Source organism: Peromyscus eremicus, chromosome 12 (assembly GCF_949786415.1).
Source record: "Peromyscus eremicus chromosome 12, PerEre_H2_v1, whole genome shotgun sequence".
Taxonomy (NCBI): domain Eukaryota; kingdom Metazoa; phylum Chordata; class Mammalia; order Rodentia; family Cricetidae; genus Peromyscus; species Peromyscus eremicus.
The window spans coordinates 72811115-72836865 of NC_081428.1; the positions used below are offsets into that span (position 1 = coordinate 72811115).

The following is a 25751-nucleotide window of genomic DNA, read 5'->3' on the forward strand; positions in this document are numbered from 1 at the left end:
AGTTCCTTTGCTGAAACCCCAACTTCCAGTATCTCAGAATATGACACCTGGAGACAGGACCTTCAAAGAAGTAAATAAGGTACTCAGGGTGGGTCCTAACCCAGCATGAGTTGTGTCCTTCTAAGAAGAGATCAGGGCACAGACACACACAGAGGGGTTTAAGAAAGAAGACAGCCTCATAGGCAAGGACAGAGGCCATCAGCCACTCTGACACCCTGACTTCAGGTATCAGGCTTGGCACTGGCAGGAATTAGCCCGTGCAAGCCACCCTGGCTACAGTATTTTGCAGCCTAGTGAAGCAGTGACAGTAGTAAGTGCTGCTAAGCTGAATCTGCCTTACTCTAAAATGTGTCAACAAGGGGCTAGAGAGAGGGCTGGCGCGGCAGTAAGAGCACTGGCTGCACTTGCAGGGGGCCCAGGCATGCAGGCAAAACACTCATGAACATGAAGGAACATAAATAAGGCTAAAAAATTGTCGCCCGGGGTGGTGGCACATGCCTTTAATCCCAGCACTCAGGAGGCAGAAGCAGGCGGATCTCTGTGTGTTCGAGGCCAGCCTGGGCTACAGAGTGAGATCCAGGAAAGACACCAAAGTTACACAGAGAAACCCTGTCTCGAAAAACCAAAATAAAATAAAAAACTGTCAACAAGAAGATGGGGCTAGGTGTGGTGGTGCACCCCTTTAATCTCAGCACTTGGCAGGCAGAGGCAGGAGGGTCTCTGAGTTTGAGGCAGCCTTGTCTACACAGTGGGACCCTGTCTTAAAAATAAGATAAGCTAGGCACAGTGGTGCACGCCTTTGATTTCAGCACTCAGGAGACAGAGGCAGGGCAGGGGCAGGTGGATCTCTGAGTTCAAGGCTAGCCTTGTCTATGTAGTAAGCTCCAGGACAGCCAGAGCCATGTAGAGAGACCCTGCCTCACAAAACAAAACGAATCAAAACAAAAACAACGAAAACCAAAACCAAGACAACAAACCAGCCAACCAAACCTATAAAAGAGACATGGAGGCCCATGCTTGTAATCTTGGCACTTGGAAGGCCGAGGCAGGAAATTCTGAGAACCAAGGCCAGCTTAGACTATGTAACAAGTAAACTATGTCCTGTGTTGCTATGTGGTGAAGCTGTCACTGGGCTCTTCATTCTCTAAGTAACACAGTAAGTGTGATGAGTGTCAAACTGTCTCCCAGGTACAGAGCTATAGCCTCAGGCAGGGCTCTTCACGATGCCAACCTTGGGTTGCCACAGACTGTGCCGTGTCCCTGTCCACACGACAGAGACTGGCCCGACCAGTGAGGCTTGGGCTCTAGCGTCACACAGCTTGCCCTTCAGGGGTGGGAAAGGATTTGCAGGGGAGGGCAGTAAGGCCGCATCCAGGCTTGTAGCTTCCCAGCCAGTGTTCTGTGCATGCTGAGAACAGCTTTGCCTGGGGCTGTTTTGGTAGGACAAGGGGCTGCTGCTTAGGTACCTTCCTTACACCAGCTTGCCTAATTCCAGGGCCAGTGCTGGCCTGGAAGGTGTGAGGGCAGAAGTGCGGCCATGGGCAGAGACTCACCTGAGAGGTCAAAGTGGTTGTGCAGAGTCCGAGAGCTGGTGCTTTCTGCTGCCTTCTCAAATGCTCGACCAAAAAAGCTATAGGTACAGGACAGACATGTTGGGAGACAGACCACAGACAACAGACCCTTCCCAACTCCTTCCCTGTGATAGACACCAAAGGGCAAATGGCATTCAGGCTCGGCAGAGCTGGTGTGCCAATGTGCTGACACACCCAGGGCCTTCAGCCTTTCTGTCCCAGGGCAAGTAGCAGCTACTCACTTCTTTCTGTCTGAGCTGTCAGTCTCTGGGGGGATGCCCACCACGGTCACCGTGCCCTGCTCTATGCTCAGGGGGGCAGCCATCACCAGGGGCAGCAGCTTACAGCGTCGATTCTTTGTCTACGGAGACAGGGGCACTCTCAGCACTGCAGAATGGAGCACACTGCTCAGCACCTAGAAACTGATAGCATCAGGCTAGCCCCTAAGGCCTACAGGGGTGTAGTCACCAGGAGATGCTAGAATTCCAACTTGATATTTGGCTCTTAGCCTCCCAGTTATCTGCTGGCCCAACCCTCTTAGCACCCTAGCTAGGCCTTGCAGGGGCTCAGCCCTTGCTTTCCTCCAGCCCCCTCCTCCAGGTCTCTAGGAACACCTCCCAACGCCCCTGCCTGGTCTGTTCTCCTTCCTCAGTGCTTCCTGTTGGAAACTCATCCATGCATTCACGTCTCCTGGGTCTCTCCTGCACACAGTTAGGGTGGAGGTGGTGAGGTCTCCCTCAGAGACACACCTACAGCTCTCACAACACCATCCAGGTGACCACCTAAGTGGTCATGAAGTACTTTATGCAGGACTGAGACCCAAGATGTGAACTAGGCCAGCTGGAGGGTGTTTAGTAGGCAATGTCTGATAACTGACTAGACCCCTTCTACAGATGAGGAAGCAGAGGCACAGAAGTCAGACACTCTTTCTCGAAACTGATACATGAGGCTGAGATGTGAAGGAAACCGACAGGACTGCAAAGCTCTTGTTTGGGTCTGGTTCATCTTTTGATACTAATCATTCCTAGGAGGTAAAGGGATCGGTTCAGGACTTCTGTGGACACCCAAATCCAATAATGTCCTATTTCTTATGAAAACACTGTACTGTTTGTATAATCTATGCATGCCCTGCATATACTGTAATCATCTCTAGACCACTTAGACTACCCAGCACAATGCCTTCATATCACTTCACTTACATGAAGTCACTGCACAACAAAAACACAAGTTCTGTTTCTTACAAGTTTCTCAAAAACTCTTTTCAGGGCTGGGGGTCAGATATACTGGCAGGGCCTCACATATACTAGGGAGGGTCCACCATTAAACTATTTCCCCAATCTTCATAAGATAGTTGGATCAAAGACTGGTGAGTCTGAGGAGGTGGAGCCCACGGAGACAGCACTCAGTATCTTCAGAACATCAACATCACTGTTTTACTGGCTGACTCGCAGCGTGAGTAATTCTCCTCATAACCCTCATCCTGACACAGAGAAAGCCTGACAGCTGAAGTCACCAGAAGCTGCCCTTTCTGCTTCCCTACCTAGAAGTCCTCTATTAGCTGGCTTAGGACCTGTCTAAAACCAACTGAGTTAGGATGTGTTCTAATTAAGGTACTGCGCCACAAATCTACACAGAGACATTATGCAAACCTTTGTTGGGAAGCAATCTATATGACTAACTCCATCTTTTCCTGCTCTGCCACAGATGAACATAAATCCCAGTCACATGGCTTTCTGGGTGTCCCTCCATATTTAGCTGAATGACATGAATAGTGAGTGATAATATCAGAGCTTGTAGGAAACTGGAAGGTTCCTAGAGTTTAGCTGAGTTAAAATATGGTCTAAAATAAAGAGTATGTCCAGTCTCTATGACTGGTGAACAGCAGGTAAGCCCAGGCCATCTTCTAACACTTTGCTTGGCACATATATCTGCTCTCTTGGACCCACGCCATTGCCACCTCCTCCCCACTCCATCCAACTCCTCACCGAATACACAAAGGACTTGAGCAGATGTCTGCTGAGCAGACTCAAGGATGCTGGCTTGGAGAATAGTGTAACATCTGGAGTGCCCTGGAAGGGAAGAGACGGTCAGAGGAATTCACAAGGGTGGGGTGAGGCCTGGCACTGCGTGGGTAGGGAAGCCTAACCTCCATGAGGGAGCAGTAGAGAAAAGGGCCCTGGGAGGTGACGAGGTTGGTGCAGAGGCAGCTGGCGATGGTCTGCTGGGTGGCTTGGAGGTGCTTCTTGGCGAGCTCCAGACCGAGGTACAGCTTGTCCAGGTTACTCCTGAAACAAGGCAGACAATGGCCTTACCCGCTGCTTGTTGAGTGCTACTGCTGAAATGCCAAAGTCATGAATAAAGAGCTTGATTCCTGGTTCAGGACGGGGTTAGGGATAAGAATTTATCTCCCCAGCTAGGTGGTGGTCGCACATGCCTTTAATCCCAGTGCTCAGAGGGAGAGGCAGGAGAATTTCCGAGTTCGAGACCAGCCTGGTCTACAGAGTTGAGTTCCAGGACAGCCAAGGCTACACAGAGAAACCCTGTCTCGAAAAATAAAAATTATCTTCTCTCCCTCTTGAGTTCCCCTTCACATGAAAGGAAGGAACAAAAAGATTATAAACAGTGATGGAGTAAGAGATTCGAGATTCGGGATCAAAAGAAGACTAATAGGCATGGTGGTACACACTTGTAACCCCAGCATTCAGGAAAACTGTGACTCTGAGGCCAGCCTGGGTGACCAAGCAACATGGGATCTAAAGATCCCAAAAGGAGGACTCAAGAAGGTACCTGGAGGGCTCTACTAGAGGAGGCTTAGACACGCAATAGAGGAAGCATCAAGATTTCCCCACACCCACCCAACAGAGGGACTCTTATTCTTTCCCAAAAGAGAATATTCCCTTCTGAATATTTTAAATGAGCCCTTTGGAAAAGCAGGGCTGGCCTTCAAGCAAAGCCTCTATGCCCAAAGTTGTGCCCAAACACCCGGGGCTCAGCCAAGATTCCACAGCTTCCTTCCTAAATACAAAACATACCAGACATCTGAGAAACACTTATGGCCTGAAAAGAAAGTGCTCCCGAAGGAAGCAGACGTTAGAGAACAAATGACACGTAAAATGACTCCATTGTCCTGAGAGGTCTGGGTGACCATAACACTCCTTACCAAGAACAGGACACTATGAAAAAAGGTCAGAAAGCAGACAGTGTTGGCGGAAGTGAACACTTTGGAAAGAAATAAAATATTCAGTCAAATGCCGGAGGACAAAGTTAGAAAAAGCTACCTCAAAATCCACAATGAAACAAACCATGGAAATACAAAGCAAAAGCATAAAGCAGGACGTCCCAGGAAGACAGAAACACCACTAAGAAGTACTAAGAAGAAACATGCTCCCTCCCCTTCTCTGAGGTTATCTGAGAACTGTGCTGTAGGAATACACAACTATGGTGACACAGGCAGCGGGCCTCAGCAGCTGCAGGTCTAAGCCAGCGTAGGAAGACAGGGTGCAGGCTCTCCTGGACACGAGGGACTGAGAGATGACACGAGGGGGCTCAGTTGGAAGTCCTTACCACCCAAGTGTGAAGACTTGAACTGCATCCCCAGCACTCTTGTAGAAAGGCAGCTACAGTGGGCACGTGCCTATAACTCTAGCACTGAGGAGGCAAAGGCAGTGGGTTCCTGGGGCTTGTGTGGCTAGCTAGCTGGCTGAACTGGTGAGCTCCAGGTTCAGTCTGTCTCAAAAACCAGGATGGAAAAGTTAATGAAGGAGACACCCAGCACTGACCTCTGGCCTCTGCATGCACACGCCTACATGTACACACACAAAGAAACTACTTGTTGAGAGAACTGTGTGTGTGTGTGTGTGACACAGACAGACAGGAAATGGACCTGAGGAGTTGGCTCATTGGTTACGAGTACTGTCTGCTCTTGCAGAGAACCTGAGTTTGACTCCTAGCATCTACATGGTGGCTCACAGCTGTGCATAAGTCAGTTCTAGGGGATCTTACACTCTCTTCTGACCTTCAAAGGCACCAGGCATGCATGTAGTGCTCATACAGATATGCAGCAAAGTATTCATACATGTAAAATAAAAAATTTAAAAACTAGCCGGGCGGTGGTGGCGCACGCCTTTAATCCCAGCACTCGGAAGGCAGAGCCAGGCGGATCTCTGTGAGTTTGAGGCCAGCCTGGGCTACCAAGTGAGTTCCAGGAGAGGCGCAAAGCTACACAGAGAAACCCTGTCTTGAAAAACCAAAAAAAAAAAAAAATTTAAAAACTAGAGAAAATATACCAAACCAACAACAAAACAGAGCAACTAGATTATAATAGCAGACATTAAGGTTCTAAACTTGTAAGAAGGGACCACCACAAACCCCAAGATATCAGAAAAGTGACATCAATCTGTCACACGGCCACTATCACTGTGGGTGCTTGGAGTCAAGCAATGAAAACTCCAGGCAACTGGATGTTAGGTACCAAAATAAGTATGAGGGGAGTTCTGCCCTGTTCAACAGCACGTATGAGGGAGTTCTGCCCTGTTCAACAGCATGTATGAGGGAGCTCTGCCCTGTTCAACGGCACGTATGAGGGGAGTTTCGATCTATTCAATGGCATGTAAGTGTAACACACAAAGTAAACTTCATGGAGCCATGTTAAGCGCAGAGAACCTGGTAAAGACGGAGAGCTGGAGCAGTGTAGCTCCAAGAGTCTACCCAGAGCTCTGTCTACATCGCCCTTACAGAGAAGAACCTGCTCACAGTGGGACAAGAGAGCAGGAGAGGAACAGTAAGAAAATGAAAGAGTGGGGCTGAGAGTGTGCTCAGGAAGCACACACTTAGCATGTGCAAGCCCCTAGGTGTAACCCCAGTATGAAAAAAACGAGAGGAAAGCCACAGACAGACAGCACACCCTGGGATCTCACTGTGGTCTTGGAGGACTGACCTGCACAATCAAGCAAGGAAACTCACCACGAGAAATCCAGACGGCAAAGGAAGCACAGCCAGTGCCATTTGCAGACCACATGATCTTTCCCATCCAAAGCTTAAAAGAGCAATTAGTTTAACAAAGCTGCAGGCACAGGCGTTGTAGAATATTAGGGTGTGTTACTTTTGTTTATGTTGCATTTGTTTAACTGTGAAGCTGTTACTGTGCCTGTCTAAAATACATGATGGTCTAATAAAGAACTGAATGGCCAATAGTGAGGCAGGAGAGAGAAATAGGCAGGGCTGGCAGGCAGAGAGGATATAGAGAAGGAGAAATCTGGGAGGAAAGAAGAAATAGCCAGAGAAGGAGGAGGATGCCACGGTCCATCCACTCAGCTACACAGCAAGCCATGGAGTAAGATTTACAGAAGTAAGAGAAAGGGGAAAGCCCAGAGGCAAAAGGTAGATGGGATAATTTAAGGAAAGCTAGCAAGAAACAAGCCAAACTCAGGGTAGGCATTTATAATTAAGAATAAGCCTCTATGTGTATTTATTTAGGAGCTGGGTGGCCGGCTCCCTAAGAGATAAAGCAACAACACACAGGGTACATGATAAAAACACAAAAATTGCTTGTATCTCTATATAGTAGCAATGAGAAAATAAAAAATGATTGAGAAAAATCCAAATATTTATGTTGGAATTAACAAAGAAGGGGCTGGTGAGATGACTCAGGAGGTAAAGGTGCTTGCTGCACCAACCTGGCAACCTGAACTTGATCCCCAGAACTGGAGGATGAGAACAGACTCCACAAAGTTGTCTTCTAATCTCCACACATCTCCACCCCATCATGCATGTGTGTGCTTGCATACACACAATAATATTTTAAATTTTTAACAAAGTAAGTATAAAATTTATACTCTGTTAATCAGGCAACATTCACTTTTAATCCCAAAACTTGGGAGGCTGAAACAAGTGAGTATCTGTGACTTTGAGGCCAGTCTGGTCTACATTGCTAGTTCCAGGCCAACCTGGGCTACACAGAGAGATCCTCAAAACAAACAGGCAAGCAAACAAACAAAAATCAACAAATAACAAAATGAGAAGCAGAGTAACATCACCTAGTACATACTAGTGTACCAGAAAGTCACAACTCCAAAACACCAATACTGGAATGTCCTACTTCATGATACATTAAAATACAGAAGGAGGGCTGGAGAGATGGCTCAGAAGTTAAAAGCACTGGCTGTTCTTCCAGAGGTCCTGAGTTCAATTCCCAGCAACCACATGGTGGCTCACAACCATCTGTAATGAGATATGGTGCCCTCTTCTGGCCTGCAGGATGAACATTCACTGTATACATGATAAATAAATAAAATCTTTAAAAAAAAATACAGGAGAATTAGAAATAAAAGAATTGAAAAATGAATTATAAGAAAAACAAGAGTGAATAATAATGTCTTAGTAGAGTCAGACGGCAGAAGAAAAAGAAGACAATCACAAAGGGAATGGAAAGGACTCAAGGATGCTGGGGATGGTGTGCACATCACCAATCCTAGGACTCAAAGATGCTGGGGATGGTGTGCACATCACCAATCCTAGGACTCAAGGATGCTGGGGATGGTGTGCACATCAACAATCCTAGGACTCAAAGATGCTGGGGATGGTGTGCACATCACCAATCCTAGGACTCAAGGATGCTGGGGATGGTGTGCACATCAACAATCCTAGGACTCAAGGATGCTGGGGATGGTGTGCACATCACCAATCCTAGGACTCAAGGATGCTGGGGATGGTGTGCACATCACCAATCCTAGGACTCAAAGATGCTGGGGATGGTGTGCACATCACCAATCCTAGGACTCAAAGATGCTGGGGATGGTGTGCACATCACCAATCCTAGGACTCAAGGATGCTGGGGATGGTGTGCACATCACCAATCCTAGGACTCAAGGATGCTGGGGATGGTGTGCACATCACCAATCCTAGGACTCAAGGATGCTGGGGATGGTGTGCACATCACCAATCCTAGGACTCAAGGATGCTGGGGATGGTGTGCACATCACCAATCCTAGGACTCAAGGATGCTGGGGATGGTGTGCACATCAACAATCCTAGGACTCAAGGATGCTGGGGATGGTGTGCACATCAACAATCCTAGGACTCAAGGATGCTGGGGATGGTGTGCACATCACCAATCCTAGGACTCAAGGATGCTGGGGATGGTGTGCACATCACCAATCCTAGGACTCAAGGATGCTGGGGATGGTGTGCACATCACCAATCCTAGGACTCAAAGATGCTGGGGATGGTGTGCACATCAACAATCCCAGCACTTGGGAGGCTAGGGCAAAAGGATCATGAATTTGAGGGCAGCCTGGGCTAAGCATTAAATGTGAGGCCAGCCTGAGCTACAGAGACCCCACTTATTTCAAGAAGAAGGGAACACTGGGGCAGGGCCAGCAGCTTAGCAACAGCTAACCCTCTGTAGTTGCTATAGAACAGCCGTTCTCATGCCCAGGGCATCCTTGTGATTGGTCTCCCTGTGCAGTGTGAACCTGAGGCCACAGGGTGGCTGCCTGGATCCTACCCGTTACCTGGAGAGGCTATCAAGAGCCTGGATGAAGTGGTCTGTCCCCGAGCCATCCTTCTCGGGACTCTCCATCAGAGACATGGTGGCAAAGACCACATCGCTGGCCAGGAATTTATGCTTGAACCCAAAATGAATGCTGAAAGTCTGCACACGCATGTCCTTCATCCTGTCAAGGGAGGAAGCAATGTAGCCGTCACTCTCGACTTGTGAGAAAGCTCTTATGCCCAGACTAGACCAACAGACACCCTAAAGTTCCTCACAGGTCCCCAAGAACGCTCAGTGTGACCAGTGCTCAGATGAGGCAGACTAAAGCACCCAGGCCCTGCAGCCCATTGCCCTGACCGCAGTTGCTTGGCTGGCCTAGGGATGGGCGGTACATACCCATCAGGCCTGAGGTGTGGGCAGGATTCTCACCTATGCCCTAACATTAGCTGGCTAGGCAGGAGCACCCGGGGAACAGGGCCTCAGTGGTGCCTGAAGACCTGATAGGACAGACCACATCTGTACCTGGTCCTGGTGCCTTATTTCTGATTCCAGTATGTCTGTCTACATCACAGTACCAGTATTTAAAGACACTAAACATGCCAGGCGTGGTGGTGCACACTAATCTTAGCACTCAAGAGGCAGAAACAGGTAGATCTCTGTGAGTTCAAGTTCAGCCTAGTCTACAAATGAGTTCTAAGTTCTAAGATATATATAGGACTATGTGGAGACTGTCTCAAAAAAAGAAACAAAGAAAGAAAAGAATAGAAAAGAAAAAAAAGAGAAGAGAAAGAAAAGGAAAAAAGAAAAGCTTTAAACATTTTGGACAGTTTAAGAAAGTGCATTTTAGTTTGTTTTTTTAAATCATTTTTGTAAACTTACTATGTGAATATGTGTCTATGTGTACATATGCCCAAAGAGCCAGAAGAGGATAGAGGATCCCCTGCAGCTGGAGTTACAGTTGTGAGCTGCCATGTAGGTGCTGTGCTAGGAATTGATCCTGGGCCCTCTGGAAGAGTAGCCAGGGCTCTAACCACTGAGCCATCTCTCCAGCTCCACAGTATGCATTCTCAACTGCTGAACCATCTTTTCAGACCAAGAAGGTGCATTTTTAATCCAAGGAGAACTCAAAATTTCAGAAAGTCAAATTTGAGTCAGTTAAAATAGTTTGTACACTCTTGAGGTTAGTTCTTCTTTTGGTATCAGTACAGGCGTATGGTTAAAGCAGAAGCCCTATCTTTAGGGGGTGTAATCCAGAAAAGCATTTACCCAAATTTATTTGCAGATTCTTCAATCATTTCCCGCAAATTCTCCTTCAAGGAGACGTCCATGGACTGAAACTTCTGTTTCACTTGCTTCAGGGGAAGCCTGGAGGGAGCAAGCTGTGTGAGTGAGACCTCAGACACCGACAGCAGGGAGACAGGCTTGCCATGCGGCCACTGTGCCTGCCCACAGGGATGTCCTGACAGGTGCATTCAGACCCAAGCTAGGACCTGGAGGAGGAACTGTACTTTATGTCCAAGTAAGTCACAACAGGGTGGGGACAGGGTAGGAGGCCTCAGGCCAGGGCAGTCACTCACCCCATGTCTGCAAGGAATTCCTGGAGTCGCTTCTGCCCGTGTACGGACCAGAGCTTAAACCTGGCTGCGGTGTAGCTGGTGTTGTATAGGCTTTCATGGAGGGACCAGTGCTGGTACAGTGCCAGGCGGAGGCTGGGTCCAAGGTCAAGGAGCACACGCGGTATCCACTGCCCACTACCTGCATGGAGCTATCAGTGGCCTACATCCTTGGGTTGGTATGGAGCCACCCAGAATTCTTAATGACAGCCGGGTTTGTGGGACCCTTTTTTGGGGGCCTATTTGCATATCTAAGTAGGGGGCTGCTTGGGGGCAGCAGATCTCAGAGCTCTCTGACTCATGCAGGGAGCATCTGAAATTGAACCGTTTCCTCCCTGTGCACCATGCACCATTTTCTTTCTGTGATACACCAAGATGCAGAGCTTGACAGTCAGCTACTGTGGTCAGAGCCCCATATACCATGAGAAGCAGCGTAAGCAGCTCAGGTTATTATTTAGTCTGTTGCCCCTGGTCTGCCTACCCCAGCCTAACCCTTTCTTTTTTTGTTTTTTGTTTTTCAAGACAGGGTTTCTCTGTGTAGTTCTGGTGCCTTTCCTGGATCTCACTCTGTAGACCAGGCTGGCCTTGAACTCACAAAGATTTACTTGGCTCTGCCTCCCGAGTGCTGGGATTAAAGGTGTGCACCACCAGCGCCTGGTCTTACCCTCCCTATTCTTAAAGCCCTTCTTCCATCATTCTTGAACTTGCCCTTCACCACTTACAGCCCCTTGAGTACACATGGTCCCATCAGAGGCCTCTCCTCTACAGGGATCAGGTTAACTCTGCAGTCTTGCTGGTGCCTTCCCACTGCTCCACTGGGTACTTGGTGTTTCTTGTCCTCATCAGTGCCCCTCCTTCTCAACTCCTGGGGCCCAGAGACTGCTGTCCACTTTGCTTCAGCTCTCAGCATGACCTCCCACATGACCCAGACACGGTCTGTGACCAGCAACTATCATAAACACACTGCTCGTAGGACAGAAGCGGGCAGCTCTATCACCATAGTGATGGAGCAGAAAGCACCTGCTGAGCAACGTGCTAAGGGCAGCGAGTGCTGCCCAAACCTCAAGGTGCTAAGCTGCAAAGATACTCATACTCAAAAGAGATCCGGGTGCAGTCTACAGAGAGCATGTTCTCCTCCGCCTCATTTCGGTGGTTATGCCGGGACACATGACGCTGCAGGATGCCAACATCAGTCACATACTTCATTCTAGAAGAAAGCATGGCAGGCTGAACCAGCTCCTTCCCCAACTCAGGGGCCTCTCCACCAAGCATATTTGTTCCTGAATGAGAACTGAGGAAGCTTGTTTAGGTATAAACTAGCCAGCCAGGGACTGACAACCGAGAGCGGGGCAGGGTGGCCTCTCTCTGGCCAGGCTATATCCCATCTTTAGGTATTGAGACACCTTTTGTGAGCAGCATGGAGGGGGCTGGCTAGGTGTCCAGCCATACAATCAATTAGACCTCATAACAATAATCCACCCAGAAACTAGACTAACACATATATTGCCAGCAAATGCAGATGGGGTAGGCAGACCCCTTGGGATGGGCCACGCTGGTGACCAGAGGGTCTCATCTGAAGCTAAGAGCAGGAGTTCCTAATGCTGCATGCACTACCATTTCTAGATTCTATTTCACTCACATGCTTACTCTACGGACCTGCTAATTCTCTTACGTGTCCCGCTTGATATCTAGAGGCTGAATTGCTTAAGGGAGTGAGTGAGACACTACTTTCCCCAGTTCATAGAAGGGGAGCCTGCCACACCCACAGAGGACCAGACTCCACTTTATACCAGCCCTCCTTAAAGTCCCCTGCTTCCCTTTTGAGATCAAAGCCGTACTCCCTGACAGGACCCCAGACCTTCACGTTCTCTTTCCTTACTTCCTACGTGCGTCCAATGTCTCCCCCTACCTCTAACATGCATGGGCTACATCTTAGTGCCTGCCTCTAGGCCACAGAATGAAGAAGTCAAACCAAGCCCTTCTTCCCACCGTTGGCTCCACCCAGTGGACTTCTCAGGGTGATAAAGAGGCCAAGCTAGGCCATAAGCAAAGACAGAAATCTGGTACTGAGCCCAAGAGCCCAGGCAAGGAGAGGAGCCCCCCTTTCTCCATAGGGTTTTTAATGACACTGCCTCATATCTCCTTGTGGCAAACTCAGGGACTGCCACATGCACACAGCACAGAGCTGTCCCCCAAACTGAGGGCGTCTCCCTTACTGAGTGATCTTGTCATGCACCCACTGGTCCGTCAGTCCAACAATGGCCCACCTGGAAGGAAAGCAGAAGATGATGGAGTCAGCTACAAGCTGCCTGGGTGTGGTAGGCTGTGTCTCATGGAGCCAGCTGACATGATGGACAGCCCAGGCTCCACATTCCTAGGAGTGTAATGTTAGCATGGCCTCCCAACTCACTGTGCCCATCCCAGGATTTGTAAATAACCATCTTAGGGCTTCTTTTCTACTGTGATTTTGAATATTGACATCTTCAAACTGCACCTCCCATCTTAAAAAATGGGACACCTACGGCAAGGTTTTTGCTAAGATACTGGAAGAAACACAAGGTCAGGCTTCCAGTTCTAGGGCAAAGCTTGGGTAGACATAAACTATACATGGGTCAGACAGATGCCACCAGTGTAAACCAGTGACCTAAAGGATCCATCACAAGTCAGACAAGAAGGCATTAGGCCACCCATCCAGTAAAAGAAGTACCCTATGAAAGGTACACTGCACATACCCAGGCCCAGCCCTCCCCAGTTCCTGTCAAAACTGGTTGCTACTGGCTCTAGTAGGAAACTAATTTAGCTTGAATACCAAAGCAATGTAGCCAGCAGGTACCCATCACTGGTACAAGTCTTGCCTCACCTGACTGTAGGGTCTTTCATGATAGACTCCAAGTCAGTACTCAGCACACAACCTGGCTGGGGCAGCTGGTGGGGAAGTGGCCAAGTAATGGCACACAGTACAAGAATGAGAGCTGAGAACTGGAGTAGACAATAGATCAGCACCCTTACACCTGGAGAATGGCAGAACACCCTCGGGCTAGAGGTGGCCCTGCAAAGTCCTAACCTGTCCCGATTCTATGCAGACAAATGTAACTATCACTGTGGTGATTAGAGCTGAGGAGCCTTGGTAGATAGTGCAGAGAAAACAAGTACCACGAACAAGGGGCCGAGGAGGTGGAGCCAGGCCAGACTTATATGCTTCTCACTTATAAAGACCAGATTTTATTTCTAGATCAACCAAGTTGGCAGTGACTGGCAGGCCCACTGGTCTGTGTGTTCAAGGCCCTGGTTGCAGTCTGCACAGAGAAATTGTAGGCAGGGACAATTCTGCATTGGATTATACCAGTGCCTGGGCTGCAAGGATGCCTAGTAAGGGCTAGCTCACTCAAACCTCAAATTAGTGTACTTACAGGGCATAAGGCTAAGCATTAGGGTGGAGACAGAAGCTGCACTGGAGCCCCACTGACCTCTATAAGGTCGTATGAGTCCCCTAGCCTCACATTTAACCCCAGGAAGACGAGGGTTAGAAATCATCCTGGGAGGGACTGCACCTAACATTCCTGGGGGAAGCAAGGGGCTGTCAGGTGACACTGACGTTGGCTGGTGGCAGGCCTCCCAATATGGATGCTGCAGGGTGTACAGGAATGTGTGTGTGCTACATACCATAGCATGTCATTCAGGTCCTTGGACATCATCCACGCCAGGTCAAACATCACCATGGCTGACTGCAAGAAAGCAGAAAAGCCTGAAGCCAAAAGCCACTGAGCTCACAGAAGGGGCAATACAGTGGGGACAACTCTAAGATAAGGAGCCCAGCCAAGGCCCACAAATCAGGGTATTTGAGCTTCTTTCCAGCACGTGAGAAAAATGTCCCATCAGAGTGAAGGAAGGATGACAGAGTCATTCCACCCACCCACACATTAGTCTCTGCTATCTAGAGTCACTTATATCTGTGTTTTTAATCATGTAGCAAATGAAGACTGGAAGAAAGTGCCACCCAGAGGGAAGCCCAGGCATAGCACCGTGCAGAGACCTCTGTACACCTTACAGGTGATGCTCAAGGCGGCACTGAGAACCTATGTCAGGAGGCACTGCTGTCTGATTGTCTACTATGCATTCGCATTCTTCCTGCTTGGAGGCAGCCTCAGATTCATCCCCAGGTCGCAGGGATATTAAAGTGGGAGGGGCTTCTGGGCCCCCCCTGAAGGTCTTTCTGGGACAGAAGAGGTAACCAGCTGAGTGGTGAGACTGTGAAGGTAACGGATGCCTGACCAGCACACTTAGGGTGAGATGCTGGCTTCCTCCAGGGAGCAAATTTTAAGGGAATTGTCCATGTATCTGGAGAAAGCCAGCTATCATTTCTGAGAACATCAGTTCCCTCCCTATGTACGGCAAGAGCTGAGCAGAAAGCCAGAGGAGGCAAAACTTGACTACAAATGAAACACGGGAAATACAGTATCAAGAGTCCAAGGTCTAAGAGCCAAATCTGAAGACTGAATACAGTGTTTTCATTGAAAACAATTTTGATTTGTACTGAGCATATATCACTTTTGCACTATCATAAAGTAAACAAAAAAAAAAACAACCCTAAATCAAATTAACATATGTTAAGAACCATATATCTTCTGGAGCTAGTGAAGGCCCTAAACTCTGACCAACACTAATAGCCTAGCAACAGGCTTTCTACACTAAATTCTATTTAAAAATCAGATGTGCCACTGTAATTCTACAGTTTAATCTTGCACAGAGATTAATACAGATGTATTTACTTATTTATTTTGAGATAAGAGTCTCATCATGTAGCTCTGGATGGCAGTCAGGCCTTGAACTCAAGAGATCTGCCTGCTCCTGCCTCCCAAGCGCTGGGATCAACGGTGTGCCACTGTGCTAGCTAGTTTGATGTTAGCGTAGCATAAACTGAAGTCCTGAAAGGAGGGAAGCCTCAGCTGAGAAAACGCATCATAAGGTCCACAAGCCTGTAGGGCACTTTCTTAACTCAGGATGATAGGGGAGAGCCCAGCCATTGTGGGTGGGGCCATCCCTGGTCCGAGCTGAGCAAATCATGAGGAACAAGCCAGTGAGCAGCACTCCTCCATGGCCTCTGCAACAGCTCCAGCTTCCAAGTTCCTCCCTGTTCTGAGATCTTGCCCTGACTTCCCTCAGTGATGAAGTGAGGGAAATACAAGCTGAAACAAACCCTTTCCTCCCCAAGTTTCTTTGGTCAGTGTTTCATCTTAGCAATAGTAACCCTAACTAAAACAGCCACCATGCCCAATTTAATATGTATTCTTAAAGATTTGGTTTATTTTATGTGTGAGGGTTTTGTCTGTGCACATGTGTGCCTGGTACCCACAGAGGCCAGAGGAAGGAGACAGATACTCTGGACCTGGACTCATGGACAGCTGTGAGCTGCCATGTAGGTGCTGGGAACCAAACCTGGGTTCTCTCTAAGAGTATTTGCTTTCTTAACTGTTGAGCCATCTCCCTAGCTCCCTTACTTTGTGTTTCTGATGATGAACAATAGCTGTCAGCAGCTACATGGCATGAAGGCAGACTACCCTAACAGCTGCCTCTGGAAGGAGTGGAGACGCCCTCAACTTACAATGGGTACACCCAACCCTGCGAAAACAAGACAAAATAAGCAGCATTCACTCATCTAGCTTGCCCAGCATTCTAGCTGAGTTGCGCCACCCTGCAGAGCACGTTTGGTTCCTCTGGACCTTTGACTAGATGCTTTAGACCACTGTGGCTGTGAGACACAATCAGAGAGCAGCCCAGAAAAGTTCAAAATTCAGAATGTGAAGCATGGAGAACACACTCTCTCTCTGAGACAGGGTTTCTCTGTGCAGCCCTGGCTATCCAGGAACTCGCTTTGTAGCCCAGGCTGGCCTCAAACTCAGAGATCCACCTGCCTCTGCCTCCCGAGTGCTGGGACTAAAGATGTGCACCACCATGTCTGGCTTTACTTTATGAAATAAAGTTTTGCTTGATTCTAGAATTAAAAATTAGCAAGTGTTGAGGGGTGGCTCATTGCTGAGCACTTTCCTGGCACGTTTGAGCGCTAGGTTTGGTCCCTAGCACTACAAAATCTGAAAAGAAAGAAAAGCATATTATTATTATTTACAAAGGGGAAAGATGTATTTTGGATTGCGGTTTCAGTCACCACAGTGGGAAGGGCATGGCAAAGCAGAACAGCTTATGTCAAGGCTTCCAGGAAGCAGAAAGAGTTTCATTATGGTCTTTAATCTTGGTAGGTAGAGTAGTGTATAACTATACTCCCAGCTACTCAGGTGGAGGCAGGAGGATCATTTGAAGCCAGGAGCTCAGGGCTACCAGGGCTGTATAAGAGGGCCTTGTCTCAAAAAATTTGATTTTACTGATTATGTATCACTTTTGTACCACCATAAAGTAAAAAATAAATAAGTAAATGAAATGATAAGGCAAACCACCAAACTAGACTGGGAAGCATCCATTCTAGTCAGCTTCCAGAGGAACAGGAGCGGACAGCTCAGAGAGGAGTACCACCACCCAAAGGCAAGTGTTGAGGAGATGCAACTCTGATGCAAGCCAGGTTTTTCGGCTGTCGAACGTTTGCTCTCTTACATCCTGGGACACTGACCCCTAGAGTCAGAACTTAATAGTGCATCAGATCTATTCATACTTACCGATGTCCCATAATATTCATACTGCTCGTAATCAAAGAGGATGTCTCTCCTGTAACAACACAAAATGGTGTCTTTGATTGGAAGCAGCAGGATACGAAAGCAAACTTTTTTAAAAGGCTAAAACTTTAGTTTAAAAAAACAAAAGCAAATTAAATAATGCTACCATTTGTTTTCACTTACTGATTCTTCAGCAGAATGTATACATATATTTTAGGCAGGTATTGTCTCAGAATCTTGTTCCTGAGAAATTATCTCAAAGCAATTCAAAAAACAAGAAAGACACAATACTGCGTGAATGAAAAAAAAAAAGAAAGAAAGAAAAAAGGAAGGACTTAGCCGGGTGGTAGTGGCGCATGCCTTTAATCCCAGCACTCGGGAGGCAGAGCCAGGAGGATCTCTGTGAGTTTGAGGCCAGCCTGGGCTACCAAGTGAGTTCCAGGAAAGGAGCAAAGCTACACAGAGAAACCCTGTCTCAAAAACAACAACAACAACAACAACAAAAAAGGAAGGACGTGACTGCTCCTAGGTATGGTAGAGGAGAAGGTTTACTGTAGATAAAAGGGAGAGCATAGCCAGAGGCAGGGACATCTGGGAGAGTCCAGAGTGGACATGACTGAGCTGGGCCATGTGAGGAGGGAGGGAAGGGAAAGCCAGACCAAGAAGCCAGAAGGGTAAAGGGTAGACAAAAGGGGTCGTTGGATTATATAGGGAAGGGCAGCACAGCCCATGGGCTGGAGAGTTTAGGGTAGAGGGCTGGGTATGCCTGCCATACCCTGTTACGAGTAGGGACTAGGGGATGCTGGGAGAATCTGGCAGCCAGGTCCACTTTGACATGTTAAATAGGCACCTCAGCCATTTGTCCCAGGTTTGAGCCCTGACATTGCATGCACAAAGTCATTAACTATAGATTTATTTGCAAGGGTGAAGTACTAGAAGTAACCTACAGTTTAAAAATGGAGAAAGGCTCAGACATGGTGGTACACATCTGTAATCCCCGTGCTCAGGAGGCTGAGACAGGAGACTGAACAGTGGATGGCCAGCCTCGGCTACAAGTTAGGCAAAGTCTCTAAATAAACAACAAAAAAAGGCTGAGGAGATAGCTCAACTGATAAAGGATACCTACTATGCAAGCATGAGGAACTGAGTTTGGGTCCTCAGCACCCATATAAAAAGCTAAGTGTTATGTGTACTGGGGTTAGGAGAGGGGAGAAGAAATAGGTGATCCCCAAAGCTTAGAGTACAGTCAGTCTAGCCAAATTGATGAGCTCCAAGCTCAGTGAAAGACCTCGCTTTCAAAAAATAAAGTTGAAAGCAGTCAAGAAAAACACCCTGAACATATTCCAGCCCACAACTCCAGCGGAAACCCCTTGCTCCACCAGAGGCCATGCTGAAAGCCAGAACCCCATGTAAAGCCCCCATCCTCCACCCCTGCCCACAGACCGCCAACACTCAGTTCCTGCCCACCCAACCCCAAACCTCCCGTCCTTGTCACGGCCTGTCTGGCATATGCCTAATTGCCATCCCCTCCCCATCACCATATCCCAGCCCTGAACTCCTGCTGAGAATCTCCTGCTAAATCAGAGGCCACTCCTGCCACCATAAGTCCAGTCCCCAACTTAGGTGGAGACCCTCTACTTAATCAAAGGCCACTTCAGCTAGAAGACCTGAGAGGAAACAGAAACCAAGGAACTAAACATCCATCAACAAAGACAAACTCAGAAATCAGTACCCAGACCTATAATCACCCCAAACCCTGATGCCTAGATGTCAGTGTAAGAACCCAATCAACAGCCAGGGCAATATGGCACCACCAGTGCCCAGCTAGCCTACTACAGCAAGTCCTGAACATTCCCACACAGCTGAAGCACAAGGAAACAACTTTAAAACCAACTTTATGAAGATGAGAGAGGTCCTTAAAGAGGAAAATGTTAAATGTAAAAAATTCCTGATGCAAAACATCTAGGAAATACGGTACACTGTGAAAAGATCAAATCTAAGAATAAAAGGAATAGAAGAAGGAAAAGTAATCCAGCTCAAAGGCCCAGAATTTTTTTTTTCAACACAGTTTCTCTGTGTAGCCCTGGCTGTACTGGAACTCGCTCTGTAGACCAGGCTGGCCTCAAACTCAGAGATCTGTCTGCCTCTGCCTCCCAAGTGCTGGGATTAAAGGTGTGTGCTACGATCACCCTGCTCAGAACATATTTTTAACAAAATCGTAGAAGAAAATTTTCCTGACTTAAAAAAGGAGGTGGCTATAAAGATACAAGAAGCATATACAACACCAAATAGATTGGACCAGAAAAAAAAATCCCCATAACACATAATAATCAAAACACTAAACATACAAAACAAAGAAAGAATATTAAAAGCTGCAAGGGAAAAAGGCCAAGTAACATATACAGGCACACCTATTAGAATTACACCCGACTTCTCAATGGAGACTCTAAAAGCCAGAAGGGCCTGGACAGATGTCTTGTAGACTCTAAAGTCAAATTTAAGTAACATCTATCCAAATATCTACAGAAAGTACTAAAAGGAAAACTCCAACCCAAAAAGGTTAACTACACCCATGAAAACACAGGAAATAAATAATCTCACACCAGCAAAACCAAAAGGGATGCATGTGCGCACATGTACATACTCTTATCACCACCACCACCAACAACAAAATAACAGTAACTAATAGTCATTGGTCATTGATATCTCAATAGCAATGGACTCAACTGAATATTTTTGCATCTATGCTCATGAGGAAAATTGGTTTGTAATTCTATTTCCTTAGGGGTTATAGGTCTATTCAAATTGTTTATCTGATCTTGATTTAACTTTGGAAATAGAAGCAGACATTAAAAGTCACCCAAATGCCCCACCACCACCAAAAAAAAGCCCAGGGCCGGATGGTTTTAGCCCAGAATCTTATCAGACTTTCAAAGAAGAGCTAACACCAATACTCCTCAAATAACTGCATGAAATAGAAACAGAAGGAACACTGCCGAATTCATTTCATGAGGCCACAATCACCCTGATACCCAAACTACACGATTCAACAAAGAAAGAGAATTACAGACCGATTTTCTTTATGAACATTGATGTAAAAATACTCAATAAAATATTCACAAACCGCTGGGCGGTGGTGGCGCACGCCTTTAATCCCAGCACTAGGGAGGCAGAGCCAGGTGGATCTCTGTGAGTTCGAGGCCAGCCTGGGCTACCAAGTGAGCCCCAGGAAAGGCGCAAAGCTACACAGAGAAACCCTGCCTCGAAAAACAAAAAAAAAAACAAAAACAAAAACAAAAAAAAATTCACAAACCAAATCCAAGAACACAAGAACACATTAACAAGATCATCCACCATGATCAAGTAGGCTTCATCCCCAGAGATGCAGGGATGGTTCAACACATGAAAATCTGTCAATATAATACACTATATAAACAAAATGAAAGAAAAAAAACCCAACACATTATCATCTGTCTCATTAGATGCTGAAAAAGCCTTTGACAAAATCCAACATCCCTTCATGATAAAAGTCTTGGAGAGATCAGGGATACAAGGAACATTCCTAAACATAATAAAGGCAATTTACAGCAAGCCTATAGCCAACATCAAATTAAATGGAGAGAAACTCAAAGCAATTCCACTCAAATCAGGAACAAGACAAGGCTGTCTGCTCTCCCCATACTTATTCAATATAGTAAATGAAGTTCTAGCTAGAGCAATAAGGCAACTGAAGGAGATCAAGGGGATACAAGTTGGGAAGGAAGAAGTCAAAGTATCGGTATTTGCAGGTGATATGATAGTATACATAAGCTGACCCTATAAATTCTACCAGAGAACTCCTAAAGCTGATAAACACCTTCAGTAAAATGGCTGGATACAAGATCAATTAAAAACAAACAAACACCCCAAACATCAGTAGCCCTCCTGTATACAAATGACAAACACGCTGAGAAAGAAATCAAGGAAAGAACACCCTTCACGATAGCCACAAATAATATAAAACATCTTGAGGTAACTCTAGCCAAGCAAATGAAAGACAAGAACTTCAAGTCTTTGAAGAAAGAAATTGGAGGAGATGTCAGAAGATGGAAAGATCTCCCATGCTCATGGATTGGTAGGATTAATATAGTGAAAATGGCAATTTTACCAAAAGCAATCTACAGATTCAACACAATCCACATCAAAATTTCAACAAAATTCTTTACAGACCTTGAAAAGACAATACTCAACTTCATATGGAAAAACAAAAAACTCAGGATAGCTAAAATAATACTGTATAATAAAAGAACTTCTAGAGCTATCACCATCCCTAATTTCAAGCTATACTACAGAGCTATAGTAGTAAAAAAAAAAAATGCATGGTATTGGCATAAAAACAAACAGGCTGATCAATGGAATCAAATCAAAGACTGAGACTCAAATCCACACACCTAGGGACAGCTGATTTTTGATAAAGAAGCCAGAAATACACAATGGAAAAAAGAAAGCATCTTCAACAAATTGTGCTGTCTAACTGGACATCAGCATGCAGAAAAATGCAAATAGATCCATATCTATTGCCATGCACAAAACTCAAGAACAAGTGGATCAAAGACTTCAACATAAAACCAGATACACTGAACCTGATAGAAGAGAAAGTGGGGAATAGTCTTCAACTCATTGGCACAGGAGACAACTTTCTGAACAGAACACTGATAGCATAGGCACTAAGAACAACACTCAATAAATGGAACCTCATGAAACTGAAAAAATTCTTTAAGGCAAAGGACACCATCAATAGGACAAAATGTCAGCCTACAGAATGGGAAAAGATGTCCCCCAACTCCACATTCGACAGAGGGCTAATGTCTAAAATATATAAAGAAATCAAGAAAGTAGACATCAACAAACCAAAAATCTAATTTTAAAATGGGGTACAGATCTAAACAGAGAATTCTCAACAGAGGAATCTCAAATTTCTGAGAAACACTTAAAGAAACGTTCAACATCCTTAGCCATCAAGGAAATGGCTATTCGACCTACAATTTGTCTTGCCTGCAAGATGTGCTGAGGTAATGGTGGCTCAGAACTTGTGGGAGTGGCCAACCAATGACTGGCCCAACTGGAGGCCCATGTCATGAGAGGGAGCCCATACCTGACACTGTCTGGATGGCTAGGATGGACAGCCCAGAGACCCAGGATAGAACCACACACAACTGGAAATAAATAAATAAATAAAATCAATGAAATGATTCCAGGTGATACTCTGCTACACACATACATCAGTGCCTAGCCCAACTGTCATGAGAGACTTCATCCAGCCACTGATGGGAGCAGATACAGAGACCTACAGCCAAACACTAGGCAGAGCCAGGAGAACCCTGCAGAAGAAGGCAGAGGAGTGGAGGACACCATGAGAACAGGTCTCTCAGGGGCCACAGAGTCAGCTAAGCAGGGTTCAGAGACTGAACTAGGTCCTCTACATATACATTACCTTGTAAAATTTAGTACTCGTGAGACTCCTAACAGTGAGTGGGGGACATCTTTGACTCTTTTGCCTGCACTTGGGACCCTTTTCTTCCTATGTGGTTGCCTTGTCGAACCTTGATGAGGGTTTGTGCCTAGTCTTATAATTTTTTTTCCCCCCCGGAGACAAGGTCTCTTTGTGTAGCCCTGGTTGTCCTGGAACTCCTCTGTAGACCAGGCTGGCCTTGAACTCAGATATCTGCCTGTCTCTGCCTTCCAAGTGCTAGGATTAAAGGCTTGCGCCACTACTGCTGGCTTGTTCTTTTGTTTTGGTCTTTGGTTTTTTATTAACATTAATTATGCATATTAATGGGGTTTAGTATGCTATTTCCATATGTGAATACAACCCTCTTTTTTTCAATAGCACTGAAAAAAAGACTTCCAGTCATTTTTTAAGTTTATTTTTTAAGAATTTTTAAATTTGTGTGTTTGGGTGTGGTATAGGTGTGTACATGTGTATGGAAGCCAATAGCAGTACTTTCTCGTTGGGATGGCTAGCTCACAAATAATGACACTTATTACTAATTATGAAAGCTTGGTCTTAGCTTAGGCTTGTTCTCAACTAGCACTTATAACTTAAATTAACCCATTTATGTTAATGTATGTTCTGTCACATTGCATTACCTCATCTCAATACTGCCCATCCTTCTTCCAAGTCTGGCTGGCGACTCCGCCTTTCTTCTTCCCAGAGTTTTCTCTCTGCCCAGAAGTCTATACCTCCTGCCTAGCTACTGGCCATTCAGTTTTTTTATTACACCAGTCACAGCAATACATCTTCACACAGTGTACAAATATCCAACAACAGGCCAAAGGTCAGCATTGGGTTTTTCTTTTTCTTTTTTAAATTCTTCTCTCATACATTACATCCCCACCACAGTTTCCCCTCCACTCCTCCCAATCCCACCCCACCTTCCCTCTCCCCCAGATCCACTTCTCTGTTTCCCTATCAACTGAATCTGGCACAACAAATTACAATCAGACTAAGCTGGGTGGTGATGGTGCTTGCCTTTAATCAGGAGGCAGAAGCAGGAGGATCTCTGCGTTCAAGGCCAGCCTAGTCTACAGAGCAAGTTCCAGGACAGGCTCCAAAACTACACAGAGAACAAATACTAAAAATTTAAATATTTTATGAGTATGAATATGTACCTGTGAGTACCCAGAAGTTACAGACGCTTGTGAGTCACCATATGGGTGCTGAGATCAAACCTAGGTCCTCTGCAAGAGCAACAAGTACTCTTAATCACTGAGCCATCTCTCTGGCCTCTTTTTTATTTTTTTGAGTTAGAGTATGACTAGGTGGCCATGGTTGGCCTGGAACTTGCAGAGAACCACCTTCCTCTGCCTCCCAAGGGCTGTACTTAAAAGGGTACATCACCACACCCAGCCTTAAACACTAAGTAGTTTTTAAAAGACTGTTCAGAAGTATAAAAATCTGTGACTCGAGGACATGGCTCAGATAATAGAGTGCCAGCCCAGGACCACATAAATTAGGTGTGGTGGCACATACCTATAATCTCCTGCAATCCCATCACTAGAGAGGTAGAAATAGTTAAGAACAAAAGTTAAAGGTCATCCTTGGCTACACAGCAAGTTTTATGCTAGCCTGAACTACATGAGATTCTTGTCTCAAAAACAAACAAAAACCAAAAATGAATTCAGAAGTATAAAAAATAATTATAGTCAGAAATAGTGGTACCTGTCTGTACTCTTAGCACCTAGGAAACTGCAGGTGCATCGTAAATCAAGTCAAGGCTAGCCTGGGCTATACAGTGAGACCTTGTCTTCACTATTTTAAGCAGAAAATGCAAAATTAGATGTATAGTTTGATAGTAAAATATGCACAAATATGGATAATTCTGAGGGAAATTCAGCATGTTTCAGAGAATAATTCAGAAAAGAAATCCAAACACCTTGAACTGTGATCAGCTTATGGACAGTTTTCCACTTAGTCATCCTTACACTTCCAGAAATGGCCTGACATTGTCTTTTATAGGAGGGGCAATCTTCTTTCCCGTGGTTGGTGGGCAGAACCTTCAGCTGGGCCACAGAGGCTGATAGCTAAGACCTTTAGCAAGCAATTCCTCCTGTGCCCAGTTCAAACCCATGTTTACTTCAAGCTCAAATAATCATTCTAGCATTTTCATCTCAAAGTGCGCCACTTCTTTTACACATGCAGTAAGAGAAATTATGGGTAACTTAGTTTCTGCTCATATTTCTTTCAATGAAAGGTTTTATACAATTGGCAGGTATCTGTTCTTCTATAAAAATTTTAATAAATGAAAGTATCTACATCTAAAAAAAAATCTGGCAAAGGCATCATTCCTAACAGAAGGGCCTGATTTGGGAGAACCCAAGGACAATACACAGGGTGATTCAAGACACATACTCACACCAAAGTGGCGTGGCCCCAAGATTCCTCTCCTTTTTTTTTTTTTTTTTTTTTTTTTTTTTTTTGAGACAAGGTTTCACTTGTAGCCCTGGCTGTCCTAGAACTCACTCTGTAGACCAGGCTGGCCTTGAACTCACAGAGATCTGCCTGTCTCTGCCTCCTGAGTGCTGGGATTAAAGGCGTGCCCACCACTGTCTGGCAGCCCTAACTAAGGGAACTTGGCATCCAGGAAGCCCTAAAGGTATCGCAGAGCTGCTTCACGGGACTTACCTCCGGGCCTCCCACTCTCTTCGCTGCCTCCTCTTTGTGGTTCGTGCCGCAATCTCCTGAAATAGTGACAAACAAAAGAAAAGTGTGGTGGTTTGAATGAGAATGGCCCCCATAGGCTCATGTTTGAATACTTGTTTCCCAGTTGGTGGGACTGTTTGGGAAGGATTAGGAGGTGTGGCCGTGTAGGAGGTGTGTTGCTGGGGGTGGGTTTTGAGGTTCCAAAAGCCCACTCAATTCTCAGTGTGCTCT

The 25751-nt window shown here is 46.1% G+C and overlaps 1 protein-coding gene across 1 annotated transcript in view; it reads right to left on the minus strand.

Annotated features, from left to right (window-relative positions):
* Positions 1–25751, minus strand: part of Cdc45 (cell division cycle 45) — a 35066-nt gene that overhangs the window by 2542 nt on the left and 6773 nt on the right. The window contains exons 6-17 of the mRNA XM_059276948.1: positions 25503–25558; positions 17342–17390; positions 14340–14401; positions 12893–12943; positions 11764–11883; positions 10641–10772; positions 10330–10428; positions 9083–9244; positions 3718–3856; positions 3557–3640; positions 1814–1932; positions 1554–1630 (exon numbers count right to left, since the gene is read on the minus strand). Of these exons, the coding sequence (XP_059132931.1) occupies positions 1554–1630; positions 1814–1932; positions 3557–3640; positions 3718–3856; positions 9083–9244; positions 10330–10428; positions 10641–10772; positions 11764–11883; positions 12893–12943; positions 14340–14401; positions 17342–17390; positions 25503–25558 (1150 nt within the window). The remainder of the gene's footprint in view (positions 1–1553; positions 1631–1813; positions 1933–3556; positions 3641–3717; positions 3857–9082; positions 9245–10329; positions 10429–10640; positions 10773–11763; positions 11884–12892; positions 12944–14339; positions 14402–17341; positions 17391–25502; positions 25559–25751) is intronic.